Source organism: Anolis carolinensis, chromosome 5 (genome assembly GCF_035594765.1).
Source record: "Anolis carolinensis isolate JA03-04 chromosome 5, rAnoCar3.1.pri, whole genome shotgun sequence".
Taxonomy (NCBI): domain Eukaryota; kingdom Metazoa; phylum Chordata; class Lepidosauria; order Squamata; family Dactyloidae; genus Anolis; species Anolis carolinensis.
In genome coordinates, this window is record NC_085845.1 from 21,249,048 (window position 1) to 21,273,927 (window position 24,880).

At 39.5% G+C, this 24,880-nt stretch overlaps 1 protein-coding gene across 4 annotated transcripts in view; it reads left to right on the forward strand.

The window, feature by feature from the left end:
* Positions 1-24,880, forward strand: part of grid2 (glutamate ionotropic receptor delta type subunit 2) — a 1,070,019-nt gene that overhangs the window by 807,513 nt on the left and 237,626 nt on the right. For all 4 annotated transcript variants that reach the window (XR_010007023.1, XM_062983639.1, XM_062983641.1 and 1 more), the window contains exon 9: positions 24,685-24,786. Coding sequence is in view for 3 of the 4 variants with exons in the window: in XM_062983639.1 (XP_062839709.1) it covers positions 24,685-24,786 (102 nt within the window). In the remaining variant the exon portion in view is untranslated. The remainder of the gene's footprint in view (positions 1-24,684; positions 24,787-24,880) is intronic.

A 24,880-nucleotide genomic window follows, 5' to 3' on the forward strand; every position in this document is an offset into this window, starting at 1 on the left:
AATTTCTGGGTATTTTCTGGGTAAATAATTCTTTTTTGTTCGACTCCAATTTATGCCCTATTAATTCTTCCATCTCCTTCTTTAACTTGTTATAGAATGTTTTTACTTTATCACAGTCCCGCCACATGTGCATATAGAAACCAATTTCTTCACATCTGTGGCAACATAATTTTGTGATTGATTTAGTTATATGAGATAATTTAATTGGGGTTCTATACCATTCGGTCAATATTTTCCTTTGTGTTGTCAAAGGCTTTCATGGCCAGAATCACTGGGTTGCTGTGAGTCTTCTGGGCTGTATGGCCAAGTTCCAGAAGCATTCTCTACTTACATTTTGCCCACATCTATGGCAGGCATCCGCAGAGGATGTGGTGCCTGTTGAAAACTAGGCAAGTGGGGTTTATATATCTGTGGAATGCCCAGGGTGGGAGAAAGAACTCTTGTCTTTTGGAGGCAAGTGTAAATGTGTAAGTGTAATTTGCCACCTTGATTAGCATTGAATGGCCTGGCAGCTTCAAAGCCTGGCTGCTTCCTGTCTGGGAGAATCCTTTGTTAGGTGGTGTCAACTGGCCCTGATTGTTTCCTGTCTGTGTTTTTCTGATCCTTATGTATTTCATTTTTGATTGAACTGATCCAGTGGGACGATATTATAAAATATATGACAGTAGCTGCCCAAGCAACTGTGGTGTTGGGCTGGAAAGAACACAGAAAGTGGTAAGTTAAAATTGTTTAAATATTTAGCAGATTTCATGAACCAGGACTACATCTTCAAAAGGAGAACCAATCATATATCAGGCTGAATCAAGAAGAAGTGGGATCTGAAACAGGGAAGATTGATAGAATGAAAGGAAAAGGAAAACAAGAAAAACTGAACCATACCCTCTCCATGACTGATCAATTAAAATAATATTTGTATAAAGGAAAGTACTATTCTTAGAGGGTGGGAAGAGAAGGGGGAGTAATATTGTTAGACACAGGTGGGAAATAAATGCAGAATCTGCAATGTTAAGAAAATTAAGCTAATAACATTCTGTTTCTACTATGAAATGGTTACTGAAATTTACATTATTCTACCTATGTTTACAATAAATAAAAAACCTTAATAACTTTTAAAAACCTGTCTCTTCTCTTTTCTAAGCCACAATTCCCAGAATGTCCTGGGGTAAGCATAGATATCCCATATTAGAATTCATAATACATAGGAAAGCAGAGGATATTTGGCTGTGCTTTGGTGAAGGGAAAAGCTATTTTACAGTATTTATATTCTGCCCTTCTCACCCCGAAGGGGACTCAGGGCGGATCACATTATACACACATAGGGCAAACATTCAATGCCCATAAACACATCAAACAGAGACCAAGACAGACAGACACAGAGGCAATTTAACCTTCTCCTGAGGGGATGTTCGATTCTGGCCACAGGGGGGAGCAGCTGCTTCATCATCCACTGTAACGGCACTTCCTCATTCCAGGTCATAAATTAGTTAAACTTGCCTCCCCACTTTTTTTTATAAATGGTACCTTATTTCCTACTTGATAGATGCAACTATCAGGTTGCCAGGTCAGCAACGAGCAGGGGCTGTTTTTTATTTTTAATTGACGGGTGCTTACCCCGCCACGGGCTGGCCTCAAACTCATGACCTCATGGTCAGAGTGATTTATTGCAGCTGCTCAACAGCCTGCACCACAGCCCGGCCCCTATGAAATATACTCTTGAACTTCTAAACTTAATAGGACACCAAATTCTTCTTTCTATGTCACAGGCTTTTGAACATAACTGGCATGTCAGCAAGCTACATTCCCCAGTAAGCTCCATGATTGCCTACTTCTGGTATGAATTATACAAGTGATTGCCTTGAAGAATTAACTGCCTGTATAACACACTGTCCAGTTAGAAATGTCTTCTGGTGCCATTTCTAGGCTTTACAAACTAAACTATGTTTCAACTCTCTGATAAGAAAGTATGCTGTTTAAATTCAAATTCAGTTTTATATCTAAATTTTACAAAGGAAAAAGTATGACACTACACCAAGCAAGTCTGATATTCCAAATCATTGACTTAAACCTAGATAAGACTAGTTAATTCACCTTAACATGAGCAGTAGCTGTGTAACTTCCACTGTCCCAAAAATATGTGTGGCATGGTAGAATGTGGAATGGACTCTTTTATATTACTCAAGCATTACCATACGACTGGCTCTTATGGGAGTAATCTTACAGGGATTGATAAATATTAATATGCTTGCTACAATTAGCTAGCAGCTGCCTATCGTCTAATCAATCAGAGACTGTTTCATAAACCCCAAGGGTGCAGGTTTTACACTTCTTCAGTGCTATGATTTATACAGTGGAAAGTTCCTAGAAATACCTATGCTATGTGGTCTTTTTAGGAGAACAAAAGAATATTTTATCTCTAAAGTTGCCAGTAATATGAATGCTTAAAAATGAAACTCTTCTACTCTACAGTCTTCCGAATTTTATCCCATAGGCAACGTGAGAATAGCACAACAAAGCAAGTTTATAATTTATACAGAAAGAACACTATGATTGATCGATATGAGAGATCACTTAGTGAAAAATATGAAAACAAAAAATTGTTTTTTTAAAATTACAGAATTGCAACTCTTTTAGAAATCAGACTTTGAACAAAAACTTGTTGAGGTATTAAATAGTTAGGTCATTATGCTATTTTACCTCCAAGCCCTCTTTCTAAATGAGCTCCCTTATGCACAAGCTTACCTCTGTCCTTTTCGCCAGAATGCTACATGGAATCCCTATGTTCACAGTGAAATTCAGTTCAATTTGTGTGCCTTCAAGTAGTTTCCAACTTGTGGTGACCCTAAGGCGGACTTTTCATGGGGTTTTCTGGGGTAAAGAGTACCCCAGAAGAGTATAAAAGACATTTATAAAATGTCACCCAGTGGGTTTCTGTGGCTGAGTGGAGAATTCAAACTTTTTATGAATATTTGTAGTCCAGTGTAGCCCAAGAGAGCTTCCTAGATCCTAGGTGGGGAGCTTAAATATTATTTATACATTTACCATTATAACTATTGCTATACCTAACACAACACATTTATGCAGTATGAAACAAAGGAACATTTAAAGATAAAATGCAGGAATCAGAGTAAAACAAAGATACAAATCTTTAGGGGCATATTTGGGGGTAAAATGCAATAAAATGTGACTTCTGTGGAAAGATGTGTTCAAAATATACTTTTGAACATATGCATGCATTAATTTGTGCATTAATTGAGAAATAGAATGAAATGAACTGATTTAACACATGTGAAACTGGCATGATCAGCATGCAGACTAATTCATCCATCCCTACATTGATCTGATCTACTACCAGACAAGTCCTTGTGCACCAAGTGGCACCATCTGTGAATTCAAATGGGAAAGTATGTATTTTATGAAAACATTACAAGATTTTTTGTTACACTTCTCTGCTTTGTGAAATGCAGTTAGCCCTCCACATTTACTGGAGTTGGGGGCGCAAAACCCTAATGAAGGGGAAGATGTGAATTAAAGAAAAGCTATTTTCTCCATTGAGAGATCATCTCTCTCAGAATCTCTAAATCGGGTTTCCTCAAACCTTTTAAGCCAAGGGGAGGTTCGTTGTCCCTCAGACTGTTGGAGGACTGGACTATAGTTTGGAAAAAAAAATAAACAAATTCCCATGTAAACAGCACATATCTTATTTGTAGTACAAAAAAAACCAGGAAGGAGCAGTACAATATTTAAAATGAAGAACTATTTTAACCAACATAAACTTACCAGTATTTCAATGGGAAGTGTGGGCCTGCTTTTGGTTGATGAGATAGTCAAGTTAATTATGATTGTTGTTGTATGCCTTCAAGTTATTCCAGACTTAGGGCAACCCTAAGTCTACAGTTTAGGGTGAGGGTCAAGTAAATGACCTTGGAGGGCTGTATCTGGCCAGTGGGCCTTAGTTTGGAGACCCCTGCTCTAGGTCCTCCAGTATGATTCTGTTGCCAACATCCACCAGGAGTGGGCATAGAGTTGTTCAGGAGGACCTAGAGATTCTTAGAGAGGTGTTCTCTCCAGGAATCAGTGGTTCTCAATCTGGAGTCCCCAGATGTTTTTGGCCTTCAACTCTCAGAAATCCTAACAGCTGGTAAACTGGTTGGGATTTCTGGGAGTTGTAGGCCAAAAAATCTAGGAATCCCAGGTTGAGAACCATTGCTCTAGATCCTCTAGCAAAACTCTATGGTCAATTTCTGCTAGAACTTGACCATGGAGTTGCAGTGGAGGACTTCATGTTTCCTAGAGAGATCATATGAAATCCATTAATACTCATATATTCAAATGTGGATATCTGACTGTACTGATTCTGATTTTGTTTTGTCTTTTTTCTTCTCCATGGTCTAAAACACCTCCTATAAAAATGGATGACAACATTTTCAAAACTAATTATGAATTTGAAGGAACTCATTGCCTCAAACTCAAGCTCTGTTGGACACATCTTCAGTAATTTGAAATTGGTTTACCTACATAAAAGTAATGGTCATTTGTACCAGTCTTAGACATTCATTCCTTAGTTCTGGTTGCACATCTGTGAGACACAATTGCATATTAAGAGTGCAATGAAGTGCAGGTAAAATGAATAATAGATAGTGACTGTCAACACAGTTAATGAAAGTGTCTTGAGTAAAAGTGTTTAAATCAGGACTAATGCTGATGGGCTAATTGCTTTTGCTTATGGTTTCTATAATGAATGTACACCATGCCACATAATGAGATTCCAAGACATTATTTTTCCCCACAGTTTGACTTAGTTTGTTACACTGCTTTGGCAGAAATGTACAGAGCATTACTCATGATAGTGATGTTCATCTTTTGTAAACCATATGCAAAATGAAGGCAGAAGAAGGCTGAGCAATCACTGAAATCATAGTCATTAGCCATATTCAGACATCTTAAAATTCTTTATGTATAGAAACTGTCAAACTGTAGCAGTTTGTAAATCAGAACCAGAATATTGGGACTGTGGTACTCTAGGGGAGAAAATGGGGACAATGACAGTACAGTAGAATGAGAGTAGAATGAGAGACCTTTCACAGCCAGAATGTTGCAGGTTTCAGAGATTTGGATATGTTCACCTCCTATCAAGACAGTTAGTTCTGAGTATTTTACATTCTAAAATTAGAAGGACTAATGTATCTGACTATCTAACCCCGGCATGGGCAAACTTGGGCCCTCCAGGTGTTTTGAACTTCAACTCCCACAATTTCTAACAGCCAGTAAGCTGGGAGTTGAAGTCCAAACCACCTGAAGAGCCGAAGTTTGCCCATACTTGATCTAACTTCTAGATGCATAAAACAGAGCTTTTCTCTTTCCGGGGATGAATGAAATATGACAATGACCCAACTTTTTAGATGGTTTTTTTATTATAACATTCAGGCATTTTTTCCCAGGTTGAATTTACATAAATGGCTTCAGGAAGAAAGGAATTGCAAGAAATCAAGCTGAAGTGCTTGAAAGGTTTACTGCCTTTGGGAGCAAGACACAGAGCAACCCACCTCAAGCAATCCTTTGCCCTAATAACTGCTCACACATTCCTTACCCAGAGCAAAAGCAAAGCTATGTAGACAGGAAGGATGCAGTAGTTCGTGTAGCCTTCTCCTATTTTCATTTGCTTGCTTCGTTTAAAGTGAAAGGAGAAACATATTATTTACTGTTCATCCATTTGTTTCCACTTGAGATTGCGGAGGGGATAATTTCTAATCCCCTTTACCCATGGTGTTTTGCACCATCTGCTAGAATACTAAAATGGAATGACAAATACGGGGTGAGGTTAATGGGGAGGCAGAAATGAAGGCATTGCTTTTAAGCAGAGGCATCCCAGGCTTTTAAGCAGAGGCTGGATGGCCATCTGTCGGGGGTGCTTTGAATGCGATTTCCTGCTTCTTGGCAGGGGGTTGGACTGGATGGCCCATGAGGTCTCTTCCAACTCTACTATTCTATGATTCTATGATTCCCTTCAGTCATCAAATATCTAGCACTGCAGAGAATGATAAAATCCACGAATACTTAGAACTCTTCTATTTGCTTTGTGTATCACTTTCCTTTGTAACCTTGCCTACAATTTTTGGATATCTAAACTGTATTTATAAATGCTTAACTGAAGCCGTAAGTTACTGCCAGGCTTTACATTTGGGGGCTGAAGGGGAAAATGATTAGAGAAGAGAATTCTTATTTAGGGGGCAATCCATTGTTCACCTGCTCTCTATAGTTACACTGTGACACTGAAATGCTATGAGAAATATACAATCATTTTTTTAAAAAAATCCATGGGTGCTTCTACAATCTTCTGCATTACTGAGGTAATGTAACTTTTATAAAGTTTTAATATGTGTATTTGTGGTGTTTTAATTGTTCTGTAACCCACCTCAAGCCATGAGGAGAGATGGGTAAGAAATAAAATTATTATTACTATTATTATAATCATCATTATTATTATTCCCATTTTACAAAATGTACGGAACCCTAAGATTTCAAATTCAGACTAAAGGCTCTTTAAACAATTCAGTGGATCCTCCAGAAGAGCAAAGATAAGCACACTACAGGTCGGCTTTTCTAAATCAGTGGTCCTCAAGCTATGGGTCCCCAGGTGTTTTGACTTACAACTCCCAGAAATCCCAGCCAGTTTACCAGCTGTTAGGATTTCTGGGAACTGAAGGCCAAAACATCTGGGCACTCACAGGCTGAGAACCACTGGTCTAGATAGATCTTCACTTGGCTTTAGTTCCTTGTTCATACAACATGCTCTAATAGTTCTCTGGATATGCTTCAGTCAGCACAGCTCCCTTGAATCTGTTCAACGTTTTGTTTTCATCTGCTTTGTGCATAAAGAGGTTTTTATTTTGAACTTGCCTACCTTGGACAGACCTTACTGTCATGCTTGAGTCTTCAGAAGCTCCTCTGTGAGCCTTAAATGGCCATACAAGGCTACACCAGTTCCCTGCCAGGCCCTCCAACACCTGCCCTTAATAGCACCACAGAGTTGCAGCTCAGTTAATACAGCTTGCAAGTTAAACAGTTGCCCCGTATTGTTTGTTATTGCTTAATCAAAGCACAGTCCAAATCTGGCCATCAATATGAATTCCTAATTTGAATGGACCCTTTATAAAGTGCTTTTTATTGTCTCCTTTGAAATTAAGAGCAGGTCTTGATGGCCAGACTTGGAAGATTTTTAAAAAAGGAGAATGTCCATCTTGATTCTATTTTCTATCTCTTTTTCCCAACAGCTCAAAGAAATAGTAAGACAATCCCATGTTGTGAGTCAATAATAATACAGATCCTGGCATGCAGATTTCTCATTCTCCATAATAAGCATGTGATCTTGTCTCTCAATTGGAAATGTAGGATTCAAATATAGCATGTGTACTCTGTATTAGTATGTATAGTGATCCATGGGGTGTCCATGGGATTCTTTCTCTGCAGTATGTAGAAATAACTGGATTTTAAAGACTCCACTCATGTCCTTGCACTTAGAAATGCTTAGAACCAGGCATTTTTCCATGGGATGAGAGATTTTCAATTCTTTTTTTGGCATTTCAGTGTGTGCGTGCGTGTATGTGGACAGTCCTTTCATGCTCCTCGATGCTACTTCTGCCACCATCAATCTTTGAAATTCTGTAATGACATTAAAAAATAAGAAAAACCTGTAACATGAGTACTCCACAGACGTCAGTATGGGAGGAGACAACAGCCACATCCTCTTCTTCCATTGTCCAAGGAGTGCCTACACAGTTTTTTTTTAAAAAATTGTATAATTGCAGATATTTCAAAATGCTTTGAAAGGATAATCAACAAATGTTTGTCTTTTAAGGTTGCCTGTTCAGGCATAGCGATAAACATAATAGACATTTTCTAAATAAAAAATGGCCTTAATATATACTCAGTGACATATAAATGCTAATCCAGATCTGATTAGAGAATATAATGTTGCGAGCAATGTGTTTCCTTTCTCTTAGAAGGGAGATTTATCACACTGTGATAATTTAATCTTTTGGTATAAATTGCTAAATTGTTTTTGTGGCAAACCTTGGTGCCATTACTGCAATGATTTTTCTATATAATAAAAATGTACTTTACTGATTCAGCTGTTCTGAAGGCAGACAAGAATGTTCCATTATTTCATCTTATCCGTTAAATGAATGACTTACCATTTTCCCCCCAACTCAGACAAGGATTGTTTTGTTGTTGCTGCTGTTTTATAACTCTTTCATGATGCTTATTCTATAATGTGAGCCATTTACATTATTACACAAGGTCTATTGTTCTGAGAAGCTTATAGATTATAATGGGAATTGCACTTTCCTTGCATTCAGAATGGAACTTGTAATGGCTTCAAAATTTGTCCTTAGGATGCGTATCTGTTTAACCACACAAAGCCAATTCCTCCTGTCCTTTCCAGCAATCCTTCTTCAAGACACCGAATCGGAACATACCTTAAGATGAAAGCCATTCTAGAAGCATAGCCATATATACCCCGAGATAATGAAGCAAATCTATCAAAATAAAAACAGTGTGAATCTCTGTTCTAGACTTTATACATTTTTTATTTATTTTATCTGGGAAAGCATATTGGTGAGTCTCAGACCATATGAAGTATTGAATGGTTTCCAGATGTTGGTTCAGGATACATTAGGGATACTTGATTGTGAAATAGTGGGCAACCATATCTGAAAAACAATTTTCCCATTTCTATCTATCCCAGGCCTCTAGTCTGCCAGCATCAGAAGGAATTGGCAGCAAAGCACCTTCCAGAATGAAGTATGAGATATCAATTGATATCTTGCCCTGAAGTGTGTTTCAATGAGGTTGTTTGTTCAGACATAGCGATAAACAGGCATGGGCATACTCATTAAAAAAACCTGTCCACTTCAAAAACCTATATGCAGATGACACCAAACTCTACCACTCCAAGGAAGCTGTCCTGACCCCTAAACCAGTGCCTACCATCAATAATTAACTGGATGAGGGTAAACAAACTGAAACTTAATCCAGACGAGACAGGTGTTCCTGGTCAATAAGAAGTCAGATCAGGGAATAGAGATCCAGCCTGTGCTGGATGGAGTCACACTCCCCCTGAAGACACAGGTCTGTAGTTTGGGGGTCCTCCTGGACTTGGCATTGAACTTGGAAGTCCAGGTGTCCGCGGTGGCTGGGAGGGCCTTTGCACAATTAAAACTTGTGCACCAACTGCACCTATTCCTTGAGAAGCCTTAGTTACATCCCATCCGGAATACTGTAACGTGCTCTATGTGGGGCTGCCTCTGAAAAGTACTTGGAAACTTCAGCTGGTCCAAAGAGCTGCAACAAGGTTGCTCATTGGGGCTGGCTAAAGGGAGTGGACAACCCTTCTACTGCAGAAGCTCCACTGGCTGCAAGTTTGTTTCCAGGCACAATTCAAAGTGCTGGTTATGACCTTCAGAGCCCTAGACGGCTGAAGTCCAGTCTATTTGGTGACCGCTTTTCCTTGTACAAGCCTTGAGATCTTCAGGAGAGGCCCTTCTCTCAATCCCACCTCCATCTCAGGCTTGGTTTGTGGGAACAAGAGAGAAGGCCTTCCTTCTTGGTATCTGCTAGGGTTGTCCAAATTTTCGTTATGTTTCTCGTTTCGTAATTATTTCGGATTGTTCTCGTTTTTTGAAACGAGTATTGAAACGTTTTCCCTGGGCGCAACTGGCAATGTAATTCGAACCATCGTTGGCCCATTCTCTAATTGTTTCTTAAAATGTTCATTAAATTTTTTCCTTCCAAAATTTTTTAAAATATTTTTTTTAATTATTTTTTTGTTTGTTTCTGCAACCTAACATGAATGGGAGCCTAGCGCAGCTTAACATGGCTACCGCTCCCTGGCCAATCAGAGACTTCCACGATGGCTGAAAAAGGTGGGGGCTACCGTCCTCCGCGTCCACGTGGAGGATCTCTATAAAAATCCCCTCCCCAACTGAGCCAAGCCATTCTGGGCTAGGATACCGAGGAGAGAGGGTGGTTCGCACGCGCTGGGAAGCTGCTTGCTTGCTTGGGGGAGAGAGGGCTAAGTGACTGTTCTGGCTATAGGGGGTAGAGTGTCTGTCTGTTGTTGCTGGTTTGATATTGTGGGGGGGGGGGTTTGGGAAATTGGCTTGGGGCTTGTGGCAGAGTCCTTGCTGTGGCTTTAGAGAACTTTTATTTTCCAAAGGACGTCTGCGTTCCTGCAAGTGCAGAGCTTGGGGTGCTTTACTTTTCTACTCCAGAGGGAGTCCCTTTGCCTTTCTGTTTTCTTTTTTGGAATTTAGCAATCACCACATCAGCCCTTCTTTGCAATCCTGAAAGGGGGGGACTTGAAAATAATAGTTTCCAAAGGACGCCTGCGTTCCTGCAAGTGCATTGCTTCCCTCCCGCTCCGTTTGTAATCCCAAGCCCCCGGGCTGAGTGTTATTGCAGCAATCACAAAGACACACATTGTTTTCAAACCTAAAGGGTACATTGGAAGAAATAGTTTCCAAAGGACGTGGGGCACCCGCCAAGGCATTGCTTCCCTCACGCTCCATTTCTATTCCCAAGCCTTGGGCTGAGTTTTATTTCTGCAATCACAAAGTCAGACATTGATTTGATTCAATAGAGGGTCCACAGCAATTTATAGTTTCCAAAGGACGTTGCCAATCCTGTCAAGGCATTGCTTGGTGTGTGCTGCATTTCTAATCCAAAGTCTACACAAGTAGAAGAGGGACTTTTACAGTGACAAGAACCCAATTGAACAGGAAATAAGACTTCCAAACCAGGAACAGGTTTCTTCAAATATTGAAAAATAGTGTATTATAAAAAGTTATGAAAATTCGCCAAAAATCATAGGAGACAGGAAACATTCTGCAATTTGTTGAGCAAAGAGTGTGGAATGTGTTCTCCCACTGTACCAAATTTGATGAGAATAGCTCAAGAAATGAGGGCGGGAGACCTCCAGCAAAGTCCCCCCCCCGGTTTCCTGTTTTTTGGCGATTGCACATGCGCGTCCGCCATTTTAGAAACATTTTAGAAACATTACGAATTTTCGGAAATATCCGAAAATTTTGGGTGAAAAATTAAGAAATAATTTCTATATCGAAGAGCCGGCACCCCCTACTTTAGAAACGAGAATTGAAACATTTTTTCCATTGATCGGACAAGCCTAGTATCTGCCCCTCAACTCTGGAACTCCCTGCCCAGGGAAGACAGAATGGTCCCCCCTACTGTCCTTCCGGTGACAGGCTAAAACATTTTTATTCAGACAGTCCTTTAAAAAAAGGTTTTTAAGATCCTGTCAGGGGCTGCTGTTGTTTTTTAAAAATGTTTTTATGGCTTAAACTGAATTGTTTTGAATACTAATGATATTTAATACTGTTTTAGTATTCGTCTATTTTAAATTGTATTTAAATGCTTTTAATGTTAGTTGCTTTGAGTCTCCATGTGGAGAGAAAAAGTGGGATATAAATTAACATAATAAACATAATACTTATAATAATGTCATTAACTGGAATGACTAAAGGGCTGTTCAAAAATTATGCTCAACCAAGCCCAGCAGCAGACATATTTCCACCTCAGTCAGAGTAGCAAATGTTTCCCATGTGTATACTAGGCATGGCCAAACAAATCATTTTATTCCCAAGCTGGCAAATTTGACAGATCTTTGATGGTAAAAAGAAAATAATAACAAAGTATATACATTTTTATAGAATCAAAGATTTGGAAGAAACCCCAAGGCCCATCCAGTCCAACCCTCTGCTATTCAGAAATACACATTTTATAAAGGACTGCACTATATCCCACTTCCATCGGAGACAAGGAAGTATGGGATGTATGGCTTGGGTATTCACCTGTGCCTTTTGGACAGATAATTTCCCAAGCCACCCTTCTAATAGCAGCTTAACTCCTAGAACCCAATAGAGGCAGGTATTTAAAAAAATATTCTCTAGTGCACATGTGGGAGGCCTTCTTCTGACACTGATATCTAAATTCAGGGGTTTTTTGTGATATAGATTTTATTGTGTTATATGAAAGTACCATACAGTATATAAAATTCAAAATACAAATCTTGTATCCACCCCCACCCATGAACGTGGTCCACCACTCATGACTCAGTATGGAACTTATTGTTACCTTAATAGATTCCCTGTGTGGCTATTTTAAAGTCTGTTTTTTTAAAGTAACAAAATTCAAGTTTCCATTTATTTCCTTCCCAGATGTCATTGGGGAGCTTGGCTATTTGGATATACTCTACTAGTTTTCTTCTCCAAAGGGAGAAGAAATAAATAGCTCTTTTCACCCTTACATTGACATCTAAAATTGGTGAGTGGATATGGCAGTTCACCCAATACCTTTAATTGCTGCCTTTATCTTTCATATAGAAAAACCTCCCATTGTGAGTGACAAGAATATAAAACCACTAATGAAATTAGTGACACATTTGACTTTATTGAATTTTGTAATGGAAAGCAATGAATTATAGGTAATATCAAGTATGAAATAGTGAAAAATGAAATCATTAAACCCTCTGTGGGAGCAACCTATGTTTTGTTTGGATGCTATGGCTCTGTAAACTATATGATGTATTGATGGCCCACGAGCATTTGTGCAAAATTTGAAGAGAGAAAAATGTCACTCATTTTCATTACCACCACCATCCTCCTGACAGTGCTCCCCCCATGTCCAGATTCCTTCTTTCCATTGCTTTCCATGTGCCAACAAAACCTAGCTCATCCATCTTGGACTATCCAAGGTACATCAAGATTAAAAAGAAAGGGAGGAAGAAAAACCCAGACCATAAATCTACATTTCCTAGGAGAAATGTGTCTCACTGGTATTAGGCAATCTGGCTGGCAATAGCCAGTGATTTGCAGCTTTTATACTACACATACCTTAGCCAGATGTTCCTTATTTTAAGGGTCATCCTTCACTTTAAAGGGATTCTTTTGAATCTAAGAAAATTACAGTGCTGTAGAACAAATGAGTACTGCCATGCCTTTGAATCAGGTGTGATGATAACAACAGGGAATCATAATACTATGATTGTTTCTTTTCTATTAGGGCAATCTGCAACTCTTTCATGGATATTATCCCCCTTCTGTTTTCTTGGTACTCATCCTCTTCTACACAATGCACAATTGTGTATTCATTGATCTGTGCAGCCCATTTGTTACAATACACTTCAGTTTTTATTGGCAATCATGGAACTGCACCCCAAAATAATAATAATAAAATATTTCTAACCCGCACCTCTCTCCCCAAAGGGATTCAATTCCTTTCTCACTTGTGAAGTATAATTTAAAGCAGGTTCAAAACCCCACATTTGTTATTACCCTTTGTGACCTGTGCCTGAAAGAGAGGTACAAAACTCCAAACTATGCAGGGGGGGCTTTGTCTTGACATACATGTAAACAGGTGTGTGGTGATTCTTTTAACATAATGTACATTATAAATTCTCATTTAATACACTTTTAAGCTAATGGGGTTTTGAAGTGGAAGTTTAATTGTTTTGCAACTTTTGCAACTTTTGTATCATTGGCTTTTTAGGTGTATGTTGTTTAAACTTTGTTTTAAGCCACATTACATTGGCAAAGGTGGGATGTAGATTGAACTGAATTATTAAATCATTTAATAAAATTTGATTGATGTATGGATGAAAGCAGAAGTATATTGCAACACTATAGACAGTAGGTATAGCATCATGAGATTCAGGCCTCTTCCACACAGCTGCTTTCAACTGGGATATATATGGCCAGACAGGCAAAAGATCCAAGAGGAATTGAAATTTTAAATCCCACTTCCTCTCGGGAAGGAACGACATGGCTGGCCTAAACGCCAGGGTTTTGCAGGGGCTGCATTAGCACTGCCAGTTTCCCCCTCCCTTCCCCCTGCACTTATTGGGAAAAATCTCCACAAGGCCTGAAAACCTTTTTCCTCATTGCCCCTTCCTTTGGAAAACCTGAAAGAGGGCTTTGGGTAGGATAGGGGGGCTCCAAGGCCCTCAGTTGGATCTTCAAGGGAGGAGGGAGAGAAGTAAAGCTGCAAGCCTGCATCCAAGGAAGGCTCTGGTAAGTTGAGCAGAAAATGGAAGGAGTCCAAACACGGAGGAGGGAAGGAAAACATGTATTTTCCATCCCTGCAGGGATATACATGCATGGAATAATGTGTGTTTCTCAGAAAGAACCAGGTATAAAGGGTTTTGCAGTCTTTAACCCAATTCCTCCTGCATGTTAGCATAGCGTTGCCTAGCTACCCTCCATTTTGAACTAAACCAGGGAGTGTGAGAATCCGTCACCCTGTGCCCTACACCATCCCAGCTTTCTCCCTATGTCATCACATGGGGAAAAGCCTCCTAATGGAAAGATGGGAAGCCTCCTGTTGTCTGCCACCGGCAATTTTTCAGTGGCAGCAGTTTTTTCCTCAGTTCAAGCATGGAGTTTCCCCAAAGTGGCTAAACTACAAAAAAAAATCACCACTGATGAAATCAAGCCCGTGTGAAGAGGTCACAGGACTCAGAGTAATAGATTCAAATTACAGGAAAGGAGATTGTACCTCAACATTAGGAAGAACTTCCTGGTTACATGAGCTGTTTAACAGTGGAACTCTCTACCCGGGAGTGTGGTGGAAGCTCCTTCCATGGAAGCTTTTAAACAGATGCTGGATGGCCATCTGTCAGGGATGCTTTGATTGTGCTTTTCCTGCATGGCAGGGTGTTGGACTAAATGTCCCATGTGGTCTCTTCCAACTCTATTATTCTATGATTCTATCATTCTATGAACTCCCTTTGCCATGATTTGTCCTTCCTATGCCTTCCTGCCCTGGATTAGATCTGTGCAATTTTAAACCCCGTTGCCATGATCTATCCTCTCTTTAAATACCATGATTTCCAACACTTTCAATGGAACTTTCATAGTCACTAGAACTTCCTGGAGTTGATTTTTAAAAGAACAAAAAACTTAAAAAAGCTAGCAATAGCACAATTTTGAAATCCTATATTACGATGAAGGAGTAAAAGCAAAGTGATGATATTGTACAATTGTGCTATTCCTTAGGATTACATTATTTGAAAAAAAATTACTGTTCCAGGCTCATACAGAAGGATTTGTAAAAGAAGGGGACCATAGGAGACTGCCCATAGGAATACCCATTCCTCTGTATCACTGAAACAATTTAAGATGGGTAAATCTGACAGATTCCATCCCACATGTTTTTAGGCACTTTCTCCCATTTTCAGGCACATTGGATGCTTAGAAGATAGTTTCTCCCTGTCTCCTACCCCCCCCCCCCCCTCCATACATACCCACACTCTTTTCTGCACTTCTACTACATTTCAGGGATGAAACACAATATACAACAACCAGAAGTAGTTTCATGTCATGTGCAGGGCTCGTGGCACTTCATCCCTGAAATGTCTTAGAAGTATGTGGAAATTTGCGGCTGATGAGGTATTTATATGCTTCGTATCTACATCCACTTACCAAGGAACAAGGAGTACCGAAGTCAATATTTCTTACTTCTGATTAGTCATTGACATTTTAAAACAAAAGTAATTTATGTCAAAATTGAGAAGTCTTTTGCGTATTTGTGCTTCCTTGGACCCTTTCCATAAAACAGAAACGAGTTACTTTATGAGAAAAAAGATACTCTGGAAAGACATTGGATTTCTGTCATTTGTATTGCTATAACATTGGATTTCTGTCATTTGTATTGCTATATGCCATCATTACTCGTGACACTCAGCCTTTTAATACTGTGTCTTCAAGCATACAAACCACTTTTCCTACAACATCTCAATAATCCTGATTGACTTCAGCTAGAAGTAAGCTGTTTTGGTTCCCTTTTCTTTCTTTGTCTTTGTATTTCCTGTTTGATTTTTTAATTAGAACTTGTAAAATTACTATATCATATTGTGAGGTGATTAGCCCCTTTTATGATTGTTAAAGTCTTGTAAATGTTATCAAAGTATCTGAAAATATTGTTTCCATATTATATAACTTGCCTCCATGCTACTGTAAGCCATTTTGTACATGGCTTCACCATGAAAGAGCAATACTATATTCAGATAAACTGTGTGTGATGTGCATGGATAGATTTCACTGTAAGTGGAATAATTTTAGGTGCCTTGAGCACAGTTCCAAATATGGTGTAAAACCCATTCCCGTGAAAGCTAATCTTGTTGAATACGTGTATCTCCTGCATCAGTTAATGGCATAGAAGCTTTGTAAGGAACAAAAGTAGTAAAGGGTTATGAAGAATAACAAACACTTCGTTTTACAAGATGTACACCCCTGCATTATATAGAAAGAATGCAAAAGCCCAAGCTTCTGTAGTTTTCTATCTGTAACACAACTTTTGAGAGAGTTTCTTTTGCAACGTAAGAAGGGGGATTACTTGGCCAAATACAGAAGGTGCCCTATGAATGGTAGTTAAATCCCCAGCACTTCCTTTAGGCCGGAAAAGCATTAGGTTCCTCCTATTAGCTTTTTGTGACTGTTCCTAATTTCAAGCATTTCCAAATCCAGCTGCTTTTGTAGCTTAGGAGGTGTGGTTCCCTTTTCTCTTTGAGCAAGGCCAAATCCAATTCCAGATAAATTCTTAGAGGGCCACATTACAGTGGTAGACAGGCCCGGTCCAACATGGAGGCCAGTGAGGCCCCCGCTTGGAGCGCAGGGTCCCCTGGGGCGCCGTTGAGGTGTCTCCCCCCTCCCCCCCCCACGGGGATCACCGGCTCAGTTGAAGCCTTCCACCTTCCGCAGCAGTGGGCATGGCTCTCTCTTCCTCCCTGCTTCTCTCTCTCTCTCTCTCTCTCTGAGAGGTCGCAGAGAGAGAGAGAGAGAGAGAGAGAGAGAGAGAAGTCGCAGAGGGAGGGAGGGAGAGAGAGAGAGAGAGAGAGAGAGAGGTCGCAGAGAGAGAGAGGGGGGGGGAAGAGAGAGAGTGAGAGAGGTTGCAGAGAGAGAGAGAGAGAGAGAAGTCGCAGAGGGAGGGAGGGAGAGAGAGAGAGGTCGGGGGGGGAGAGAGAGAGAGAGGTTGCAGAGAGAGGGGGGGGAGAGAGAGTGAGAGAGGTTGCAGAGAGAGAGAGAGAGAGGTCGGAGAGAGAGAGAGAGAGAGAGAGAGGTCGCAGAGAGAGAGAGAGAGAGAGAGAGGTCGGAGAGGGAGAGAGAGAGAGAGAGAGAAAGCAGGGAGGGAAGGAAGAAAGAAGGGAACCAGCACCAGCCTCTTTCTCTTTCTCCCTCTTAGGAAAAAAGTCTCTTCCCCGGTTTGGTTTTGCTCTTTCCAGACTTACCCAAGAGCCAGTTAGCCTTAAAGGGGAACAACTGAGGCAGGCAAGCCTTTCTAATGGGAATCCTTAAGAGCCAGAGGATATCCCTTTAAGAGATCTCTCCAGGAGGATTATGGCACCAGCTCACTTGCAACAGATTCAGTGCCATGTAATCATGTGAGTTGTAGTTTTAAAAAGTCCCTAGCCTTCCCTGCAGAAGAGAGCCAGTAGCATGCCAAACTACAACTCCCAGTTTTCTGTCAGATTGTTTTGGATTTCAACTCCCACAATTCCTAACACCAGACACGGGCAAAGTTTGCCCTTGCCTGGTATAGAAGCATTCTATTCTTTTTCCCCAGACATGCCAACAGTTTGTATATTAAGTGAGAAAATCCTGGGCATTTTTTCCTTTGATGCTAAAAGTGCATAGGTTGTTCAGCAACAGCCTACTGGCTGGGTTGCTGTGAGTTTTCTGGGCTCTATAGCCATGTTCCTGAAGCATTCTCTCCTGACATTTTACCCACATCTGTGGCAGACATCCTCAGAGGTTATGGGGTCTGTTGGAAACTAGGCAAGTGGGGTTTATATATCTGTGGAAGGTCCAGGGTGGGAGAAAGAACTCTTGTCTGTGGGAGGCAAGTGTGAATGTTGCAATTGGCCACCTTGATTAGCATTGAATAGCCTTGCAGCTTCAAAGCCTGGCTGCTTCCTGCCTGGGGGAATCCTTTGTTGGGAGGTGTTAACTGGCCCTGATTGTTTTCTGTCTGGAATTCCCATTTTCTGGGTGTTGTTATTTATTTACTGTCCTGATTTAACTTTTCTTTAATACTGGTAGCCAGATTTTGTTTATTTTCATGGTTTCCTCTTTTCTGTTGAAATTGTCCATGTGCTTCTTGTGGATTTCAATGGCTTCTCTGTGTAGTCTGACATGGTGGCTCTTACAGTGGTCCAGCATTTCTGTGTTCTCAAATACTGGCTGTTAGGAATTGTGGGAGTTGAAGTCCAAAACATCTGGAGGGCCAAAGGTTGCCCATGCTTGATTTAGATCCATCTCAAAAAAGGGTATATTTGGCAATCCCTTTGGGTACGACCTTGGAAATATCTGGCTATAGTGCAAAATGTTCTCAAGTGTTGGGTTTTTGAAACTGCACAAGATGGCTTTAAGGCAATTTCTGCCCCCTCAGCCAAAACATATACAGCCAACTTCAGTAAGCTGGAAATAGTCTTAATCATGTATCCAGCTCAATAGCAGATTGTGATGGGAAAGTTCTGGAAAGTGCAGTATAGAGCAGGCATGGGCAAACTTTAGTCCTCCAGATATTTAATAATAATAATAATAATAATAATAATAATAATAATAATAATAATAATTGTTATTCTATTTTATTTCTAACCTGCCCTCTCTCCCCAAAAGGACTCAGGGCAGCTTCCAAATGCAAAGGCAAATATTCAATGCCATATACAATAATAAAAACACAACACAATAAAGTCACAAATACATCATAGCTAAAAGTGCATATAAAATTGATTCTATAGGGAGGATAAATGATTGGATTTCAACTCCTACAGCTTAGCTTTCTCTGCCAATAATGGTACCATACCAAACTACAGCTCCCAAGATTCTGTAGCAGTGAGCCATCTTGGATATTGCAAGGGATGATTTTTATATTATTATTATTATTATTGACACAACGACGTTGTATGGCACAGCAAACAAAATAGATATGCTGGATTTCGTTTCACAAAACCACAAGTCGAACACTTCCCAAGTGTCTAGGACTGTGTGATGTATTTTCGGATTATTATTATTATTATTATTATTATTATTATTATTATTATTAGGCCTTGCTCCTGGGAAGGTTCCTCCACTGTGGCTCCCTACTTATCTATCTACCTTTCCACATATTCTCCACATTGTGTGTATGTGTATGTATACATACACACACACACACACACACACACATACATACATATACACACATACACAAACACATATGCAGGGACTATAACACACACACACATATATATTCTATTCACCTCTACATTCTACCTTTTATTTTTCAGTGATTGGTTTCAGGAGGGGGGGCACCAAAATGCTGCTTGCTTACACTTGGAAATTGCCTAGGGCCGGCTCTGGTGGTAGACAGAGCCAAAGACAAAAGATTTGGAGCAAAAATACCCCATTTAAACTTTAAAATCTTACTATCAATATCCAAGTTTTGGTAGTGGCATTTCAATGTTTTAGAACTGAGTTGGGGGATCCCTCCAAAACAGGGGAAGCAACTGCATCAGGGAGGGATGAAGTTAACCATTTCAGATTCAGTCCTAGGGCCTGAGGTTTCTCACTATTCTCAAAAATGTGGTCATAAGAACATGTAAGAGGCTCCTTATCTATGTCTTTTTCCTCTGATTTCAAGAGTGGTGCCAAAGAACATAAATTACTATGTTAATTGTATTTTAATCATTCCATGTTGACCATACCATGCTTGGCCAGGTTAATTTATATAGAAATGAACTATTTTCAGCTAGCAACTCACTTATTTTGCAAATGCAATGGCAGTAACCTAAATCATTAATCCAAACACTGAACCAAACCAAGGAATACTTGTATGATAGGAGGCACATCCTTCCCTGTGTAAAGACGCCATTCTCTAATGAAACAAGTTACATAATTGACTTGGGGTGAAAGGGCACAGTAATCCTGTTGGTTTGTGAACTATAGCAGTTGCAATCCAGAAAAGTAACTTTTCAAAGATATAGCCATGTTCTTCTGCCAACCTAGCAGTTCAAAAACATGCAAATGTGAGTAGATCAATATGTACCACTCCAGCGGGAAGGTAATGGCGCTCCATGCAGTCATGCTGGCCACATGACCTTGGAGGTGTCTACAGACAATGCCAGCTCTTCGGCTTAGAAATGGAGATGAACACCAACCCCCAGAGTTGGACATGACTAGACTTCATGTCAGGGGAAAACTTTACCTTTACCTTTTATTCTGGAAGAATAGGGGTCTTACAGAACCTTTGAGAATAACAGAAAAAGAAATTGATACCACAAGCATTAAATGCACAAGCATTTAAGTATATTTCATCAGATGCATGGGATGAAGTGTCTAGGAACAAAAGTTTATAGCTATATGAGAAAAGTCATAGAAATACAAGACGTGGATATGATGGTGAAAATACAAGTTCAGTTTTAACTATAACCATTGGGGAACAAAAATAGGAGAAAATATATTGCATAAAATCAATGTGAATAGACAACCATTTGAATTATGCAGTGAATTATTTGAGTTATTGGAATGTAGTGTGATTCTGGTTGGAAACCAGAAAGGAGATATGAAAAGTCCCCAGGATATAATATGACAGGAAACTATTGTATCTGTTCACCCCACTGTTGATAGATCAGAGTTTATGGGTATATTGCAAATGTGCTGTTTCTCTTTCAACAAACTCTGCTGGATATCTTTTTGTATATCATCTCCAAAAAAACAAAAAACAAAAACAAAAGCCTGGCTAACATGTGTATACTGGGGGTAGCCAAACAATTTCATAGGTAAGAATAAGAAGTGGGGGAGTTTTAGTCCAGATGAAGATAAATCCCAGCCAAGACGTAGAAATCTAAAGCCTGGTATTAACAACTGGTTAAGAGGCTGCATCTGTGATCAAATAAAGCCATGCAGTTTATAACAGATATGATTACTATACTTGTATTGGAATGAGTTATTCAAAACATAATCAATAAATGCTGATTAATAACATATGCCACCAGTCAATAACTACAAAGACTGAGAAATCAATGTTATGTTTTCTTGGTATACAGCTCAACATTTCTCATAGGCAGTTTTGTATCTGATATTGAGCTGAAAAACTAAATGTTTTTTTTTAAAAAAAATAATGAAAATGTACCTTTCAAATAGGAATCTTAGTTCCAGGCTAAACTTTGTTTTCTTAGCTCAATAGTATCATTTAACAAAAAAAAAAGCCCCCTATTACAATAGACAAGGCTGAAAAGTTAATTGTATTAAAAGTACACATTAATGAACATAATTAAAAATGGACTTCTGGTGACCTCAGAAAGGAACAAAGCCTCCTTGCAAACTTCACAGGGTTTTATGTTTGGCAAGAGGAGCACAGTATCTGTGGTAATTAGACTTGCAACACGTTTGTCTATGCTAATTAGATCTAAGTTCTAATTAGTTTCTTTATGTGACTAAGAATGACACAGTGGTGAATGAATTTAATATGTTTTTGCAGCTCAACCCTGGTGTTAGCTCCATTTTCCATACCTGTCTTAATATGGAAAGCTTTGTTTTATTTCATCTGTCAGATTACTGTAAGATATTTTTACAGGATAATATGGCTGTGAACCTTATAAATCTGAATTCTTGATTATCCATAGATTTTCAGCATAAGTGTGCGAATCTATCATTTGATAACCAACAATGGAATAATGAGACCTAAGCTCCTCAAGATGTGTTGGCCTGGAAATCAAGCAAGAAAGGAGAGCAATCTGCTAAATGGTTAGATGAGGCCAGGTGTCAACCTTGAGGGCAATCTAAACATTTGGGTTACTTCTCAACTAGCCATACTGAGAAGGTAACCCACCCAACTTCAGAAGTAAAAGCAGAAGTTAACCTCAAATCGTCTCCTTCCCAAATCTGTAGGCCTTTGAACACCTTAAAAGAAGATTGCAAAATATCACCACACTTATATTCTCCCCCCTCTACCTGCCAGGTGAAGCCAGGTAGCAGTGAGGGGGGAGTATATGAGCCCTTCTATATAGACCATATACAGTTTATAGCAAGGTGTCCACAAACATACACTCCAATAAGCGCTACAGCAGGAGCCCTTAGTGGTGTAATGGGTTAAACCAATGAGCTGCTGAACTTGCTGACCAAAAGGTTGGCGGTTCGTATCCAGGGAGCGGGGTTTGCTCCTGCTGCTAACCTCAGGTTCTGCCAACCTAGCAGTTCGAAAACATGCAAATGTGAGTAGATCAATAGGTACTACACCAGTGGGAAGGTAACAGTGCTCCATGCAGTCATGCTGGCTACATGACCTTGGACCGACTCTTCAGCTTAGAAATAGAGATGAGCACCAACCCCCAGAGTCAGACACGACTAGACTTAATGTCAGGGGAAAACCTTTACCTTTACCTAAGTGCTACAGCACACATCAAGCTAGAAACATCACATTTAAATAACTCACCAGAAAGTTCAGAACAAGCTAGATAATGTGCTGCAGCTGACCATAGTGCATCTACCGTGTTTCCCCAAAATTAAGACGGTGTCTTATAGTAATTTTTGCTCCCAAAGATGCTCTAGGTCTTATTTTCAGGGGATGTCTTATTTTTCCATGAAAAAGGGTTCACATTTATTGTTGAACAAAAAATAATAACATTTATTATATGCTGTACAGTAGTTGTCAATAAACCAGCATAACCAGACAAACTGTGGATCCTATCAAGAATTTCTTGTTACTATCAATATTTCCATGTACAACACTTTCTGGTATGTACATTTACCCATCCTGCAAGCGGGCATGCTTCCAAACAAAAACTTTGCTAGGTCTTACTTTCGGGGGAGGCCTTATATTTAGCAATTCAGGAAAACCTCTACTAGGTCTTATTTTCTGGGGATGTCTTATTTTAGGGGAAACAGGGTATGTACAGCTCAAAACCATAACCGGAAAATGCAGAGTGCTTGTCAGAATACTGCTAACATTGAAACACCAAAACATTGCTGGCTGGAATACCTCCAGGCAAGGACAGACAGGTTGCTAATTACTCCCCCAGGAGAAGAAACCTCAGCACACTGGTTAAGGACAAAAATATGCATTTTCCAGCAGGTATCTAACCACAGATACTGTAGTTCATGGATTTGGTTAGATCCCCAATTACCAGATACTGTGACCACATCCTTGATCCAGTTCCTGGGGTGCTTGTGCAAACCTGGTTCATTTTAATTCACCTCTAAACTGGATTATAATGTCTGTGTAGAACACCCTATAAGTCTTTACTACTGACGTCACTCAAAGCAAATTGTACCAGTCCTGCAGACACAGTAAGGGGTAGGCAAAGCCTCACATTTCTCTGAGAGTGGGAAGCGTAGGTTGCATTGTGGCTCTCCAAAGTGGCATATGAGGGGACAATCAGGACTTTAAAAGCCTCTGAATAGTCACTCCAGGCATATCCAGCATCTGGCACTTTGTGCCATTCACAAAGCACATTTGTCTTTACTCTCTCAGCATCATTCACAGTGTGAGCCCAGGTAGATATGTTAAGTCAGTTACATCAGCCTCATGTAAAGATAGGAAAGAATTTCATTGGGTTGGGTAGTCTCTATGAAAATGATGGTGATTATGATCATCATCAACAGAATTCTTTATCAACTATTTAGTTAAGCAGACTTAACTAATTACTTCTCTTTGCCCCAGCCCCCACTTCCAAATCTAACAGAAATTGTATTCACCTGTGTTCTGATCACACAATGATTGGCATTCCATTTGGCAATAATGTCAAATCTAAGTAGTGATCATGAATACAAAACAGCTACCTGGGTTGACTGTTCCATAACCTTTTCATACACCTGATCACTAACTTGTCACAAATTGTGACTCTGCTACCACAATTGTTACTTCCTCCCACAACCTATTTTACTAGGCATCAGCTACATGGAGTGAAAAGAGGTTCATTCTGCTGATGATGAGAACATGGATGAATGATATTTCCAGTCTGATTTGTATATTATATTGAATGGGTTGTGATGGGCTCTTAATGGATTGCTGTTTTGCTGACTTTTAAAGATATTCTATATTTTAAGTTTAATATATTTAAACTGTAAATTTTATAGATTGTAATACACACAGAGACATACAGAGTCAGCCTTCTCATTCTGCATCCGTGGATTCAACCATCCACAGCTTGAAAATATTCAAAAGATAATCACAAAAAGCAAGACTGGATTTTACCATTTTATAAGGGGAAGCTGTTTACTTTGCCATTGTATATAATAGGACTTGAGCATCCTGGGATTTTGACACCCACAAGGTGTCCTGGAACCGCACCCCAGAAAATTCCATGGGGGACACTGTATGTTTATGTGTGCATATTAGCAATGTATTCAATTTTAAAATATTAATACACACATGCTCTGTTGTTCTTGGATGCTTTCAATCTGAATTGGTTTTTTAAATGTCTAAATTGCCTTGTGTCCTGGTTTTGCAAAAAAAAAAAGGCAGAATGTAAAGGAATATGATTATTTATATATGTATTGGTATTATTTCATAATGATATTCAACCCCAACAACTCTTCTTTCCACTCATAATACAACACAACCCCAAGGTACCTGAAGTCTAGACAGAAGGAGCTGTTTATGAATCATAGTGACACTTCTTCTTTCTTTCAGCTGGGCTGTTGGAATCCTGTCTCTGGTCTTAATGGATCCTTAACAGACCGAAGGCTAGAGAATAACATGCGTGGGGTAGTCCTTCGTGTAGTCACAGTGCTGGTAAGCAAATTAGATCTTTTTCCTTTTAAAAATGCAACTATTGATTAATATATATATATATATATATATATATATATATATATATATATATATA